This window comes from Grammomys surdaster, unplaced genomic scaffold (genome assembly GCF_004785775.1).
Source record: "Grammomys surdaster isolate TR1022 unplaced genomic scaffold, NIH_TR_1.0 125863, whole genome shotgun sequence".
NCBI classification, from domain to species: domain Eukaryota; kingdom Metazoa; phylum Chordata; class Mammalia; order Rodentia; family Muridae; genus Grammomys; species Grammomys surdaster.
In genome coordinates, this window is record NW_021620689.1 from 218767 (window position 1) to 234054 (window position 15288).

At 43.9% G+C, this 15288-nt stretch overlaps 1 protein-coding gene across 1 annotated transcript in view; it reads right to left on the minus strand.

Moving 5' to 3' along the window:
* Nucleotides 1–2920: 2920 nt before the first annotated feature.
* Clspn (claspin) overlaps nucleotides 2921–15288 on the minus strand; it is a 34284-nt gene continuing 21916 nt past the window's right edge. The window contains exons 17-26 of the mRNA XM_028790138.1: nucleotides 13253–13328; nucleotides 12756–12853; nucleotides 9541–9705; nucleotides 9315–9436; nucleotides 7497–7624; nucleotides 6148–6250; nucleotides 5487–5569; nucleotides 5119–5280; nucleotides 4110–4259; nucleotides 2921–3862 (exon numbers count right to left, since the gene is read on the minus strand). Of these exons, the coding sequence (XP_028645971.1) occupies nucleotides 4149–4259; nucleotides 5119–5280; nucleotides 5487–5569; nucleotides 6148–6250; nucleotides 7497–7624; nucleotides 9315–9436; nucleotides 9541–9705; nucleotides 12756–12853; nucleotides 13253–13328 (1048 nt within the window). The 3' untranslated portion in view covers nucleotides 2921–3862; nucleotides 4110–4148. The remainder of the gene's footprint in view (nucleotides 3863–4109; nucleotides 4260–5118; nucleotides 5281–5486; nucleotides 5570–6147; nucleotides 6251–7496; nucleotides 7625–9314; nucleotides 9437–9540; nucleotides 9706–12755; nucleotides 12854–13252; nucleotides 13329–15288) is intronic.

A 15288-nucleotide genomic window follows, 5' to 3' on the forward strand; every position in this document is an offset into this window, starting at 1 on the left:
TTTTACATAGGGTTTCACTATTACAGCCCCCCCGCAGGCCAGAACCATGTCACTCAGGTTTACCTCTAACTTATGGCAATCCTTCTGCCTCTGCCTATTGAGAGCTAGGATTGTAGAAATTCACTACCACACCCAGGTGTGAAAGCTTGCTTTTGTTGTTAGGGACTGAACCCCAAGCCTTGTGCCTGTTAAGCAAACACCCTGCCAGTGAACAGCAACCCTTACCTGGGGAAAGGTTTAAGTTAGACAGTACATCCTCCACAGACTATGAATGTGTAAAGGCCACCTTCAGGCTGCTATGTAGACTGGACGCAAGGGAAGCAAAAGCAGAAGTGGGGACATCAGGAGACTACTGCTGGACCCTGGAAAGAAGCTGAAGCTCAGAGCACAGCACTGGCTGTGGAGCCAGAATAAGTGAGCTGATTCCAGATACAAGTTATAAGAAAGAACCTAGAGGCTGGGCAGTGGTGGCGCACGCCTTTAATCCCGGCACATGGGAGGCAGAGGCAGGTGGATTTCTGAGTTCGAGGCCAGCCTGGTCTATAGAGTGAGTTCCAGGACAGCCAAGGCTATACAGAGAAACCCTGTCTCGAAACAAAACAAAACAAAACAAAACCCCAAAACAGAAAGAACCTAGAGAACGGCCTGGCAATGGAGAATGCTCTTCATTTTTCCTACTTGAGGGACAGGGGAAGGGTGATAACTATTTTTTTAAGGTTTATATTTACTATTTTAAATTTATGTGCTAGTGTGAGTTTGTGCAGTGCATGTACCTGGGGGAGGCAAGAGGCACTGGGCTCCCCTGGAGCTGGAGTTACAGGCAACCGAGAGCCACATGACATGGATACCTGCATCTGAACTCAAGTCTTCTAGGAGAGCAGCCTCTGAGCCATTAGAAATTAACTTTTAAGCAGGATGTGATGGCACATACCTTTAATCCCAGTACTTAGGAGGCAGAGGCAGATCTCTGAGTTTGAGGTCAGCCTAGACTACAGAGCCAAGTTCCAGGACAGCCAGGGCTACACAGAGAAATCTTGTCTCAAAACAAAACAAAAACCAAAACACACCCAACAACAACAAAGGAAAATAAATAAATAAATAAAAATAATCTCAAACCAGGGAGTTTATAGAGAAGTGGACATGACAGGGGTTCCTATGGAGATCTGAGAGGATCGGCCTCTAGAGATTTGGGGAATATAATTTGATATTTTATAGGAAGAGACTACACAGTCTATGGAACTGTGGACTGAAGTGGTTAGATAAAATAGGGACTGGTTTAAATGGCTTCAATTCTGCCTGCCTCTACTTAGGTATACAATGAGGGAGAGACAAAGGAGTGACACAGACATACAGTGTTCCCCAGACTTAGGCTCTTTCCTAACAGGTGATTTCCAAGATGGTAGAGCTGAGTCCTACTAGGAGTCAGAAGGACAGACGCTGGTGGCTCAATACTCCGGACAAACAGCATGTGGGTCAGGCAGACACTCTTCCACCTGTTAACAGGTGGAAGCTGAGCATGACTTCTGGAAGGTGTTTCATAATGAAAAGTGACCTATAGTTAAAGATTACATTTTTCTTTCTCTAAAGTGTAGCAAGAACTTCCTGTTCACTGTATGGAAGCACCACCTGATGGCCTATTATCTGAGGCAGAAAATAAGAGGGAGAAAGGAACTCTGGGATAGAGTCAAGCGTGGGAACTCTGAAGGAGACAGACACCTGAAACTGAGGCGAGGTAACTAACTATGTGGCAGACACAGACTAGCATAAAAGGGTTAGGTAAGTTAAGGGAGAGTCATGGCCTAGGCATCAATTCTAACATAAAAAGCCCCCAAGACATTATTCTGGGAACAAACAGACTGGATAGAAAAGCTTACACCTGCAAGCTTAAGAATGTTCTTGGGGGAAAAAATAAAATAAAGTAAAAACAAAAAAGAAGCCGGGCGGTGGTGGTGCACGCCTTTAATCCCAGCACTTGGGAGGCAGAGGCAGGTGGATTTCTGAGTTCGAGGCCAGCCTGGTCTACAGAGTGAGTTCCAGGACAGCCAGGACTATACAGAGAAACCCTGTCTCAAAAAACCAAAAAAAAACCCAAAACCCAAAACCCAAAAACCAAACAAACACAAACAAACAAACAAAAAGATTGGGGGCCAGCAAACTGGCTCAGCAGGCAAAGGCACTTGCTGCCAAACCTGAGGGGTTCAATCCCCAAGGCTTATATGGTGGAAGGAGAAAACAAACTTTTGCAAATTATCCTCTTATTTCTACATGTGTGTCCACACATACACACAAACATAAATGAAATGAAATGTAGCAAGATTAAGAAAATAGAATGCATTTACCCAGAGACTCAAAGAAAATCAATTTATTTCCCAGATTTCTCAGGTATTGATTTTCTTCTATTTAGCGGTCAGTTCTTTTTTTCATTTCTCCCAAAATGAGCATGTGGAAAGGTTGGCGAGCCTGCTCAGCCTAGGCAAGGCCCTCAGTTTGCTCCCAAGTAACTTACCACTCACAAGGCATGAGAAGAAGGGGGTGGGGGGATCTGTAGCCTCCCTTCTCAGCTTTGTCGCTCAGGGGGATGAAGGGCGCCTATATTAGATGCTTTTTATAACATTCAGAGAGCAGCAATAACCATCACCTTGGATCGAGAGTAACACTGAAGTACATGGAAGCCAGCCAAGGAGAAAGTTGTCTCTCAGAGGACTGGGGCAGGGGAGGACTGTATGACATCTCTCCTCCTGACCAGCTCTGAATTCAGACCGCTAAGTGGGTTGTCTGATCACTTCCTGCGGATGGAGACACCAGTGAAGGGTAGCTGCGGCACCCTTTATGCTGGACGCAGAGTCCCTGGGAGGGAACATACTGAAAATAAAATCCTCTCTCAACTTACACACTGACCGAAGAATGAACACTGAAGCTGGACAGCAAACCCTGCCCTCAAGGCAACGAGATTTATTGAAAACCTACATACATATTAAAACAACTTTATACACATTTCTCCCATTACAAGATTACAAATATACAAATGTGTGTTCTGTCCAAGTCAGCATCCTGAATATTAAAAAACAAAAACAAAAAGCCCTAGCACCCAACAGAAAACCTACATCTTAATTTCATCAGTTGAATAGGCTGCTTTATGTCTCTCAATAAAAGATAAACATAACCTCATCCAACTTCCCATGGTCGGCTTTCGACACTGAAGCCCAATATTCACTTGCAATGCTTTTTGCAAAGCAGCGGTGAGTTCAGTTCTGACGGGAGAGAATTGGTCTATGCTTCTGAAAGCCCAGTGGCCGGTCGAAGAAAGCAACTAATAGCGTTCTCTTCAACGCTTTTATTAAATTCTACTGGTATGCTCTCAATATTAGTGAGGAAATATTAAAATGTTCTCTGATGGTCAGGGCAAGAAACTCAGCCCAAGAGCAGCAATAAATAGTGGTCGGGTTTCTGCAGAAAGGAGGTTTGCTCTCGAACAAATGCTTTGAGACTCTAGTCCCAGGGACAGTGTCTTCTCCATTGATTATCCAGTGTGGGTGGGCACTGGGTATAACCCTTTATCTTCCCCCACACTGCAGACGTGAGGGATAGCCTCTTTCTGAACTAGGTACCAGCTTAAGTCCTTATTTCAAAGGTGATAAAGGTTAATCAGAGGTCAAGGCTAGAAGCTTACAAGACACAGAAGGAACAGGATGATGCAGCAGCGGGTGTGTGCTTCTTGGCCTGTTACCGTGTTAGGGGTCATGTGGCTGTGGAGGCCTCATCCCAGTGCTGCTTTCAGTGCTTTCTGTAATTTTCCATAATGCCACACTTTCTTCCTCCTCCGAACACCTCTATTTGAAAGTGGTGTCAACCCAGGAAACTGCTAAGAAAAAAATGTCAAGTGCTTAACAGAAGAAGTGAGACTTCAATTATTCTGTAAGTCGATGCTGGAAACTCTGCCGTGCAAAGATTGGTGGCCAAACTGAAACATAACACTAGGAAAGAAAATGCTGTGGAGAGCTGAAGGTGGGGAGAAGGGAAGCTCTGGTCATAACGCATGGAGTCTGAGGGAAGGAGAGGTCATCGGTGGATCAGCAGCCCCACCCCTCTGTGCCAGGTGCCAGACCTACTTTGAGTACTTTCGACGAACGCTGGCATCCTGGATGGTGTTAGCTTTCCAAGTATCTGAAGATGCTTCGCTTTGGTCCTGGACTGCTACCGTTTGTCTTTAGCCGCTTAGGAGATGGTGACATCATTGATGATGGTCCCCTTCTTCTCACCTAGAGAGAACACAGAAGGACTCAGGGCCAGCTCAAGACACAAACAAGGGCTTTCCTTCAGTGAGTTCCTCAGCAACTCAGTTAAAGCATAGGTGATTAACAGACAAACAAAGTTTGAAGGCAAATTTAAAAAGCTGATGAGCTGACTGTCCGTTGGAGCAGCAACTCCCCTATAAATTCCTGAGACGTGAAACATTCTAACACTATTACAGCTGTTGGATAAGAATTTTTATTTCATTTTTTCTTACTTTTTTGGGTGTATGTGACGTATGCATGTAGTGCATGGTGTATGCCATGTGCACGCACATGGAGGCTGGAGGATGTTGGGATCTTCCTCCATTGCTCTCTGACTTGTTCCTTTAAGACAGTCGCTCTCTCAGAGCAGAAAGTTTGACACTTCAGCTAGGCTAGCTGGCCAGCAGCCCCTCTCTGCCCAATGTTCGGCTTATAGAATTGCACAGCCGTACAGCTATGCCTGCCATTTATATGTGCTAAGATTCAGACTCAGATCCTCATGCTTGCACAGTAAGTTCTCTTACCTGCTAAACCATATCCCCTCTCTCTCTTACACACACACACACACACACACACACACGTACATCTGGGACTGGATGGCTCAGTGGTTAAGGTACTTGCTCTGCTTACAGAGGACCAGATTCTGTTTCCAGCACCCACAGCTTAACAGTGTAACAGCTGTCTGAACCTCCAGTCTCAGGGGATCTGGCACCCTCTTCTGGCCTCTCCAGGTACCAGACACACGTACTGCATGTACATACATGTAGGTAAAATATAAACTAATCTTTTAAAAGCAAAAGACAAAATAAACTCTGTTTGGGAAGTTCCACATATCAGTTCCCACCTGAGGCTTAGATGAGTCCTTTGCTGTCTCTGCCTTGGTGGGAGAAAGTGTATGAAAGACAAAGTTTCGTGAGTTCCGGGGAGCGCTGGGGTTGAGGTCAGACAGGGCAGCAAGTTTTTGAAGCACAGCTTTGGGCTGGTTTAGCAGGGAGCCTGTCTTCATCTGAGGAAAGAAGAGTTACCTGATATCAAACCACAAATGCCAAAAATAAAAAAAGAAGGACGTCTATCTCCGTCTGTCTAGCCTGGTACTGAGGGGATGCATTTCTACCTTATGCAAGACCTTCCCACGTCCTGTGTCCACCTTCCTCCCTGGATAAAAGACTGATCTACAGACCATGATGTCAGATTAGCATGGTCCCAACTCACCTGGTGAGCACCTCCTAGTCTGATGGTTTCAAAAGGGTTACTTAGCACAGCCTTTGGTTCCTGAACAACCACAGCACGACTGGCTGGAAAGAAAACAGAGAGAAGTACTCTGGGCAAAGCTAGGTACAATTCCTTCTATATTTAGACAAGCTAATAAGCCTTAAAGCTGACGTAATAAGTTTTATTTTATACTCTTGTTTATTTTATACTCATGACTTTAAAACTATAGCAAGTGCCACCAAGGAAATAATGAAGTTGAGCTTGCCAATCAATCATTAACAAAGACTAATATAAGAGAAAACAGCAGTTGGAGCTGTGTAGTACCGTATGAGAGAAATGGTTCTGGAGTTCGATACACTGACGTTCAAATGCCAGCCCTAACAATTGAGCGGATAAATCCTGGGCAACCCAGAGAGAAGCCACAAGTCACCAGCCAAGCCTCAAAACTTGAGGCAAAACAGCTCCATAAACCTAAATACAATTTCTGCTGACCAATAGCTTAAGAGCCAACTTCTGTCTCTCCTCACCTCGATGGCTCCTTTAAAACAGTATTACAGATGGCTTACGTTAGCTGCCACAGTCCCTGAAGGTTAGAGTCCCCTCCAGGGCGCCAACACTCACAATCTAAGCAGCCAGACTAAAATAAGAAGGAAGCGCTCACCGTTCTTCTGCAGCGCTTTGGCTGTGACTTTCTTGGCTAGCATCATAAACTGACTGTCCTCCCCAATGTCCTCTTCTTCAGCAACAATTTTCCCCTGTTGAGCCTGAACATGGAGATCATACAATATTAGCCAGGAATGGTGGCACATGTCTATAATCCCAGTACTTGGAGAGCTGAGGCAGGAGGATAACCATGGTTTTGAGGCCAGTCTGGAATACATAATGACAGACCAGCCTCTGTCTCCAAAACAAACTCATGCAACATTAGACTACCTTCAGCTTTTCTAAATAGTGTAAGAGAGTAGGAGAGATGGCTCAGTAGTTAAGAGCACTGGCTGCTCTCCAGAGGATATGGGTTCAACTCCCAGAACCCACACGGCCACTCACAACTGTCTGTAGCTCCATTTGCAGGGAGTCTGACACCCTCTTCTGGGGTCTGCTGGCACCAGGCACACATGTGGTGCACAGACATACATGTAGGCAAAACACCCATATATGTACAATAAAATTAAAGGCTGGACCTTTAATCCTAGCACTCTGGAGGCAGAGGCAGGTGGATGTCTATGAGTTTGAGGCTATCTGGTATACAGAGTGAGTTCCAGGACAGTCAGAGATACATAGTAAGATGGTGTTTCAAAAAAAACAAACCAAACAAAAAAATAGTAATATATACAAAAAGAAGATGTACCAAAAATGTAATATATACAAAAAGTAGATAGGCCGGGTTGTAAAGCCTGGCTACTACCATTTGTTTTCCTTTTTACAAGCTATGCTGCCTTAGACCAAAAACATAAAAGAGCTGGAGAGATGTCTGAGTGGTTCAGAGAGGTGGCTAAGTGGTTAGAGACATGTGCTGCTCTTCTAGAGGAGTTTGATTCCCAGCATGCACGTAGGCAGATCACAACTGCCTGGAACTCTAGCTCCAAGAGACCTGATGCCCACTTCTGGCCTCCACAGGTACTGTATTCAAATGTACTTCTCCCCCCACCCCACATATTAAACATCATGTATTTCATATTTTCAAGACAAGGTCTCATTACATACTTTGGGATGGCCTGCAACTCACAGAGATCCACCTGTCTCTGCCTGCCAAGTGCCTGGATTAAAGGCGCGTGACACAACTCCTACCACTAAAATACATATATTTTTTTTAACATTGGACAGTTAGCTAGAGTTACTTATGGTAACCTTTTCAGTGTGTGTGTATGGGGGGGGGGGGCAAACCCCAAGATTAAAAGGATCAAATATGTTGTTGCTAAGTTTATATGGCAGATGAAGTGGCTGAATCTCTGCCACCTCCCCACCCCCAAAACTTGGTCAAAACAGGCAATTTTCTTGGACTGTCTCTACCTGTTCCCGAAGCCACTGCTCTCGTTCAATCCGCTCCTTCCTCCACTCGGCTTCGGTCTCGTCAAGCTGTTCTTCACCCTGATCGTCATCAGACTCCCTATGAAACAGATCCATCTGGGAGGTGTCATCTAAAGGAAAGAGGTCAGGCGTTAGCATTCGGTAATCCTCACAGAGGGAGTGGTCAGACACAAAACAAACCCCTATCTGCTGAGCGTTTTGACATAAACCTTTTCCAGCCATAAAAGGAAATCAACGGATACAGTTACATCTACCACACAGCCTGGTGTGTAGGTGGCTTTCTGTTTGTGGCATCTTTTTCCCCAGAAAGGGTTGCAAGTAGCCAGGTTGGCACTGAACTTGCTATGGAGCTAAGGATGATCTTGTCTCCTGATTGTCCTCCCTCTCCCTCCTCCTCCCAAATCTTGGGTTATAGGCATGTAAGGGACAGTCTGACATTGTTTCCTGCCCCTGAACAGACCAGCAGGGTGTGAGCTTCATGAGTGTCTATGGTTCCTGTGGGTGAAAGGCTTGTTTGTATTATAATGTACACATTTCACATTCTTCCTTTAAGAAATGTCCTCTCTGCCAAGGTTAATGACTCCATGATAATAAGAGACTGCAGTAGACTGGGAGGCGAGGGCATGTCTATGTCTCAGCTGTGACCATCAGGACAGCCCTTAAGGTGGTGGGACAGAATGCTGAAAACATGAGTTTGAAAATATATAATTTCTCAACTATGCAAAATATAAGGATACAATATGAACTGTATAAGGAGCTTCACAGATCTAAAGGAACAGAGGCAGCTACAGCATGAGCCAGCTTGTCAGAAAGATACTAAGGAAGGAGATAAAGAGATTTAGGGAGTGGTGGTCACAGGCAAGAGCTCACTCAGCTAAGATTTTTGTTTATGTTTAAAAAGACAGGTGGATTCCTGAGTACAGGTCAGCCTGGGACAGGTCCGATCAGAATGGTAATTTCAGGGAGAGGTCCCACTCAGCTATCTTATTGTCTGCGTTAGTACTTGCTGTCTTTAAGAATTAAGGGGTTGGGGTCACAGGATAATCAAAATGGGGTAATGATTGAATTAATATGTAAAATAAAAAACTGGGCTTTTGGGAGGGTGATGGAATACATGTGACAGGAAATCAGAAGAGGAAACTAGCTGGAGGAAGAAAGGGAAGGGGCAGAGGGAAACAAATCAGAACTCTAATGACACATGTATAAAGATGCTGTAATAAAACCCAGCATGTTAACTTAAAATACTAATAAAGAAAAAAAAAGCAAGGAGGAGGAGGGATAGGATAGGGAGTTTCTGGGGGAGGAATGGGGAAAGGGATGTCATCTGAAATGTAAATAAATAAAATATCCAAAAAAAAAAAAAAAAACTGGAAAAAAAAAACCAAACCAAAAAATGGGGCTTTTGATCTGCAAGAGATGAGCTATCCAGAGAGTTTTTAGAATACCAAGGGAGATGTCTTGAGGGCAGAGCACAGAAAGAGAGCAGTCTGGAATGCTGTCTCGAGCAGAGCATAAGCCGTCAGCTCGGACCCAAGATTTCACTTTCCGTCATTTGTTTCACCGCTCGCAGATACCCCTTTGTCAGAACCCCTCTCCAAGTTAACGCAGGTCCTTGGCACACGGCCATGCCCAGTTGTTTCCTAATGTGTTGCTGGGGATGAAACTCAGAGCATCTGTGTTCTAGGTAAGCAGTCTACCAACTGAGCTATATCTCCAGCCTCCTGGTTTAGTTCTGATTGCCATTTACCATCTTAAAGTGGACAAATACTGGAACCATTTCTTTCTAAAGGACCACGATACCTATGTGTTTCCATCGGAATTTTCTTGTTCGTCCAGGTCCGTCGCTGTGTAGATCTCCGTCAGCAAGGTACCTCTCTTGATATAGCCGCAGTCGCCGCTTATCGTCATCCAACATGGTTTTCCTACAACAGAAGCAACAAGGCATTGGACACCAGGAACATTCTGCCTGGTAACACGGCTGCCTTGAGGCTTCTTACTGTGTAGAAGGGCTCGTTAGAATACCAACATGTGTATTTTCTTGATCTGACTCTCCAGCTCCTCATCAGATGGAAGCACCTCATCAATGACGTCCTCTTCGTATTCATCAATCTCTTCTCCATCATACTCGTCTTCACTTCCCACATCACTGCCCGACACCTCTGCCTCATCTTCCAAGTATTTCTTCAGTCTCCTAGAAAGCAATTTGAAAGACTAGAGACTAGACGGTGGATTTTCATACATAGAATATATATGAAAAGCAGAAAGCCACTGTGGTTATCCCTGTCCCAGTGGACAGCCCCACATGATGGCCCTCATCAAACCCAGAAGTCAGAGCAAAAGCAAAGCTGAAAGTAGGATGGGCTTAGTGAGGAAAAGGCGTGGAGTGATGGCTGTCAGGATTGGGAGAATGAGAGAGGGCAGAGAAATGTGAGGAGGATGCATTGTGTACATGTGTAAACAGCCAAAGGGTTAATAACAAAGAAAAGCAGAATATAGAACCATTAATAGTTTAAATGTGTAACACATTGTGATAATATCTTGAGTATTCTTTTGATATTTAAACGCTGGACACTTAACCCAGACCGGTGCGAGCTGCTGTACTTTACAGGTGATACCATTACCCTATTATCTCTTGTCACTTGATAGTTAAAAAAGAGAAAGTCTGAGACTCAAGGAGACTAGAAGCTACAACCCTAAAATGCCACTTGTTTGTTCTGGAAGGAACTAGAGATGTTTGTATAGAAATTGTGTAAGGAGGCTCAGAGAGACCAACAGGTTCCCATGTAGGAGATGACCTCAACCTAGCTTGGGCAACCTTACAGCCAGAAAACTTTAAAAATGTATTTTGTGTGAGTGCCTCATGCAGACACAAAGTGTCTGGGGACACCTTGTAGGTGACGGCTCTGGCTTCCACTGTGTTATGGGATTTCTGTTTCAGCTGCTTCATTGTATAGTCCAGGCCAGCTGGCCCACAGGCTCCCAGGTCATTCTGACTCTATTTAAAAAACAATCAAACAAACAAGAAAATCCAAACCAACCAAACAAACAAACAAAAACATTTAAAATGACTTGATTATTTTATGAGTGTTTTGTCTGAGTAATATGCCTGTGTACTACACGCCTCCAGAAGATAAAAGGGGATGTCAGACCCCATGTAACTAGGGTGACAGTTGGTTGTGAGCCACCATGTGGGTGCTAAGAATTGAACCTGGGTCCTCTGGAAGATTGTACTTTATTTATTTTTTTGTATTATTGTAAATAGCCAGTACTCTTAGCCACTGAGCCATCTCTCCAGTGCCCCATTCTCCTATCTCTTATGATGCTGGGAATTATAAATGCACACCAATGCACCCAGCTGGCTGGCTTCCTTCCTTCCAAAACGTGGGTTCTGGGGATCAGTGGGTTCTGGAGATCAAACTCAGGTTACCAGGCTTGCACAGATAGATACCAGTTTCACCCAGAGCCATCACCTGGTCCCAGAACCCTTAACATTTACTACGTATTTAGGAGTACCTGCTAGAAGGTTCAAACTAGCTTGTTTTGTGTTTAAGCTCGTCAGTGCTAGAGAAGAGTATGACACAGAACTCCCTGTTGCCGGAGACCCTTACAGTTTGTCTTTTCTGTTTTCTTTTTTGGTGAGGTGCTGGAGACTGAGTCTATAGCCTTGAACATGCTAGGCTGTTCCCTAAACCCCTCTAAACTGCAGCTCTACTCTTACATTGTATCTTCCCTCTAAATCCTAGGCTCCCTGGAGAGTCCCTTCAAGGGTCATTAGTCACCAGGCTTCCCAGGCTTCTCAGTAATGTCGCTGAGCAGTTCGACTTTGGCTGCCATTCTTTAAGGACTGATTTGAAGAGTTTTGCAGTTAAATAAAGTTTAATAATTACTACCTCTAGGGGGAAAAAGATCTAGTTATATCCTAAAGCTGCACAAAAAAAAGTTAAACTGACAGGTGACAAATGAGAACCCCAGCTGGATCCTAAGAGGATGAAATGACAGGCCAAAAGAAAAAATATAAATCTAATAGAGATCAATATGACGTCCTGGACATGAACCTAAAAGTCATGCACATGCTATATGTTACTGAATCTTTATTAAGTTATGTTTGTGAAATTCTTTAAAATTACAATACTAAGGATGTGCTATGAGGGAAAGTCAAGATGCAAAATTAAACACATAGGGAAATTATTTAAATCTCAGATATATAAGAATATTTGCATGAAAGGTTATGAAGAAATTTATTATTAACGCTTTCACATACATTCTGGCCAATGGTTATAAACAAGTCCCTCCCCTTTCTCCTCCCTCCCCAGCCCTCATCCTTCCCTTCGTGTTTGTGGTGCTGGGGATGGACCCAGGCCCTGTGCACACCGTGCAGTGCTTTACTATTGGGCTACACTTCCAACCCCTGTCTGTCTGTCCATCCCCCACCTACCTACTTGTTTTATGGAGTATGTGGCAGTGACTAAGCTCAGGGCCTCATTCATACAAGGCCAGCACTCTACCAAGTGATCTATATCCCCAGCTCATACATTCTTTTGAATACTCTAAAATAAAAAGTTTTACTCTGATGACCAGAGTGACAAATATTTTAAAAATAAGAAAATTAAGCAGGCCATTTGCCTGAGATGAGAATCAAGAAAACCAGGAATGACGGAGCAAAGTTCCTGCCAATGTCAGTTATCGGCAACAGCCTTTGGGCATAGGGAGTGACTTAGCTCGCCTAATCTTGAGCCACGTGACTAATACCCATCTAGCAAACAGCCAGAGCACACCTGAGTAGAAAGAGAATATTCCAGAATGAGAGTAGGAAGCAATGCTACTGAGAATGTCATCAGGTCTAGGAGGATTCAGGAGATATGTGATATTGATGCCAGTTAAGGAAAATACAACCATCTCTGAGTATTCAAGAAGTGGCCCCAGAAGGATTTTTAAAATGGATCCATCTGTGTGCATATGCATGCCCTAGCACAGGCCTGGAGGTCAGAGGACAACTTTTGGAAGTTGGTTCTCTGCTTTCATCGTGGGATCTGGAGAGACTGGCAGTCAGGGTTGCATAGGAAGCACTTTTACCTGCTGAGTCATCTCATTTGCCTCAAGGCCACGAAGGAATTATTTAATTTATGTTAATAACAAAAAGCAGAAACCAAACCAGCAAGTTTATGTAAAAAGGTAACAGATAGGCTACACCTCAACTTAGGGGAACTGTCTAGAAGCCGAAGGCATGAACAGAACACCTACATTTGGCGTTTCATCTTCTCAGACTGCTTCAGGAGCTCTTCTTCATCATCCTCCAGGTCCAGGGCCAGCTCCTCATCACTAGAGTCACTGCGGTCATTCTGCAACGTCAGAGCAGCAAACCCAGTTACACAGTGACAACAGGAGCCACGGGATGGGAGTGCTGCCATGCCTTGAGCATGTAACAAAGAGTTGTGTGCTCCTTCCCCTGTTCTTAAACTTGTTTATTTTTGTAGACAGACTCTTGTTGTGTGGACAGGCTGATCTTGAACTCATAAACCTACCTCAGCCACCCAAGTACTGGGATTACAGGCACATACATGGTCCCGGCTTTGAGCTCCAGCACCATGTGACAAAACAAGAAGGCAACAAGAGGATTTATGAAGTTCTGTCCCCATGCCTCATCACATTGCTTCTGGTAAGACTCTAAGCTCAGAATTCTCAAGAACCGATTCAGGGGAGTACCTTGTGGAGCTTGGCTGTACTCTCTCTGCACTTACCTCGTCACTAGCAAACCCATTCTCTTTTGAAACAAGTTGAAATTCTCCAAATTCCTCCTCTTCACCCTCTTCCTCCCTAGAAGATAAAACACTAAGTTATTGAAAGCACATCACAAGCAGCCAGCCAAGCTAAGGACTTAAACTTATTAGTGCCAGTAACTTCTGTTAAGAAGGATAAAATGAGGTATTTTGTCTTTTTTAAAAGATATTTTTGAGCTTGATGGCTAAAGCATTTACTCTGCTACTGTGAAAACTGGAGGTTTGATCCACAGAACCCATGCCAATGCCAGGCTGGCAGAGTGGCCCACCTGTAATTACAGCCTCATAAGGCAGAGGAAAGGATGCTCAGGATGAACTGACCAGAAAGACTAGTCATCCCTGGGTGTAGTGGTCCAGGCCTTTAATTCTAGCACTTGGGAGACAGAAGCAGATAGATCTCTGTGAGTCTGTGAGTCTGAGTCTGAGGCCAGCGTGGTCTACAGAGTGGGTTCCGACCAGCCAGGGTTACAGAATGAGACCCAATCTCAAAAAAAAAAACAAAAACAAAAACAAAAAAACAACCAGGAAAAATTATGTTGATAGTATCATATAATCAACCTCCAAAGTCCTTCAGCTGGCAAAAACTCTACACCTATTAAACAAATCTTCCCCTCTCTCCAGCCACCATCTAATTTCGCTGTCTCTGTAAAACTGCTTATTCCAAAGACTATATATATGTGGACTTATATAGTATTTGTCCTTCAGTGACAAGTATCTCTTGGTTCCTCCATGTTGAAGCATGTGTCATAATTCCCTTCCTATTGGACTAGGTGCGATGGTACACACTTGGCAGATGAAGCAGAAGGATTACCAGTTTGAGGTCAGCCTGAACTAACAGTAATTTCCAGGCCAGTATGGGCTGCATAGGAAGACCTGACCTCAAACAACAAAAACAAATTGCCTTCCTTTTACAGCCATTTAATGCATATAAATTTTATTTAGCAGATGTGCTGGCTACTTTTATGTCAACTTGACACAAGCTATAATCACAGAGCAGGGAGACTCAATTGAGAAAATGCCTCCATAAGATAGAGTGGTATGCAAGTGTATAGGACATTTTCTTTTTCTTTTCTTTTTATTTTTTACACTCATTGGTGTTTTGCCTGCATATGTCTATGTGAAGATGTCAGATCCGAGAACTCGAGTATAGACAGCTGTGAGCTGCCATGTGGTTGCTGGGAATTGAACTCAGGACCTCTAGAAGAGCAGCCAGTGCTCTTAACCACTGAGCCATCTCTCCAGCCCCTTTTCATAATAAACAATTGATGGAGGAGGGCTCAGCCTACTGTGGTCATCCCTAGACTGCTGGTCCTGGGTTCTATAAGAAAGCAGGTTGAGCTAGTCGGTCCGCAGCACTCCTCCATGGCCTCTGTCAGCTCCTGTCTCCAGGACGTCTTCTGATGATGAACAGTGATGAGGGGAGTAAGCTAGATAAACCCTTTCCTCCTCAGTTGTTTTTTTTTTTTTTTTGTCATGGTGTTTTATCACAGCAATAATAACCTTAACCAAGACAGCAGCCCATTACACTCTCTCTTCATTTTAGCTATTATCAAATAATGTTAAACACAAATTATAAAAACCTGTTTTATTCATTTATCTGTAGGAAAGGAGTTCGTTTAGTGGGGCTGGCCTTAACTTTCTTGCTTTTACTTATTTATACATTTATTTATTTAATGTGTGTGCATGTATAGGCATGTGCACCTATAACTACACACGTTATAGGACTACTGGATTCCAAGCACACACCACACTAGGCTTTCCGAGTTTTTTTTAGGTCTCAGGCATATGCCACCACTCAGACTTCTTTGGAGCCAAAGTGGAACTGCTGGATCAGATGGTAATTCTATTATCAATTCTGAGAAACCACTGCACTGTTTTTCCTAGCAGCTTACCAAGAACAAACAGAGGTTTCCCTTAGTTTTGTCAATATTTAGTTTATATAAAACTGTAGTTGCTGGGCGGTGGTGGCGCACGCCTTTAATCCCAGCACTTGGGAG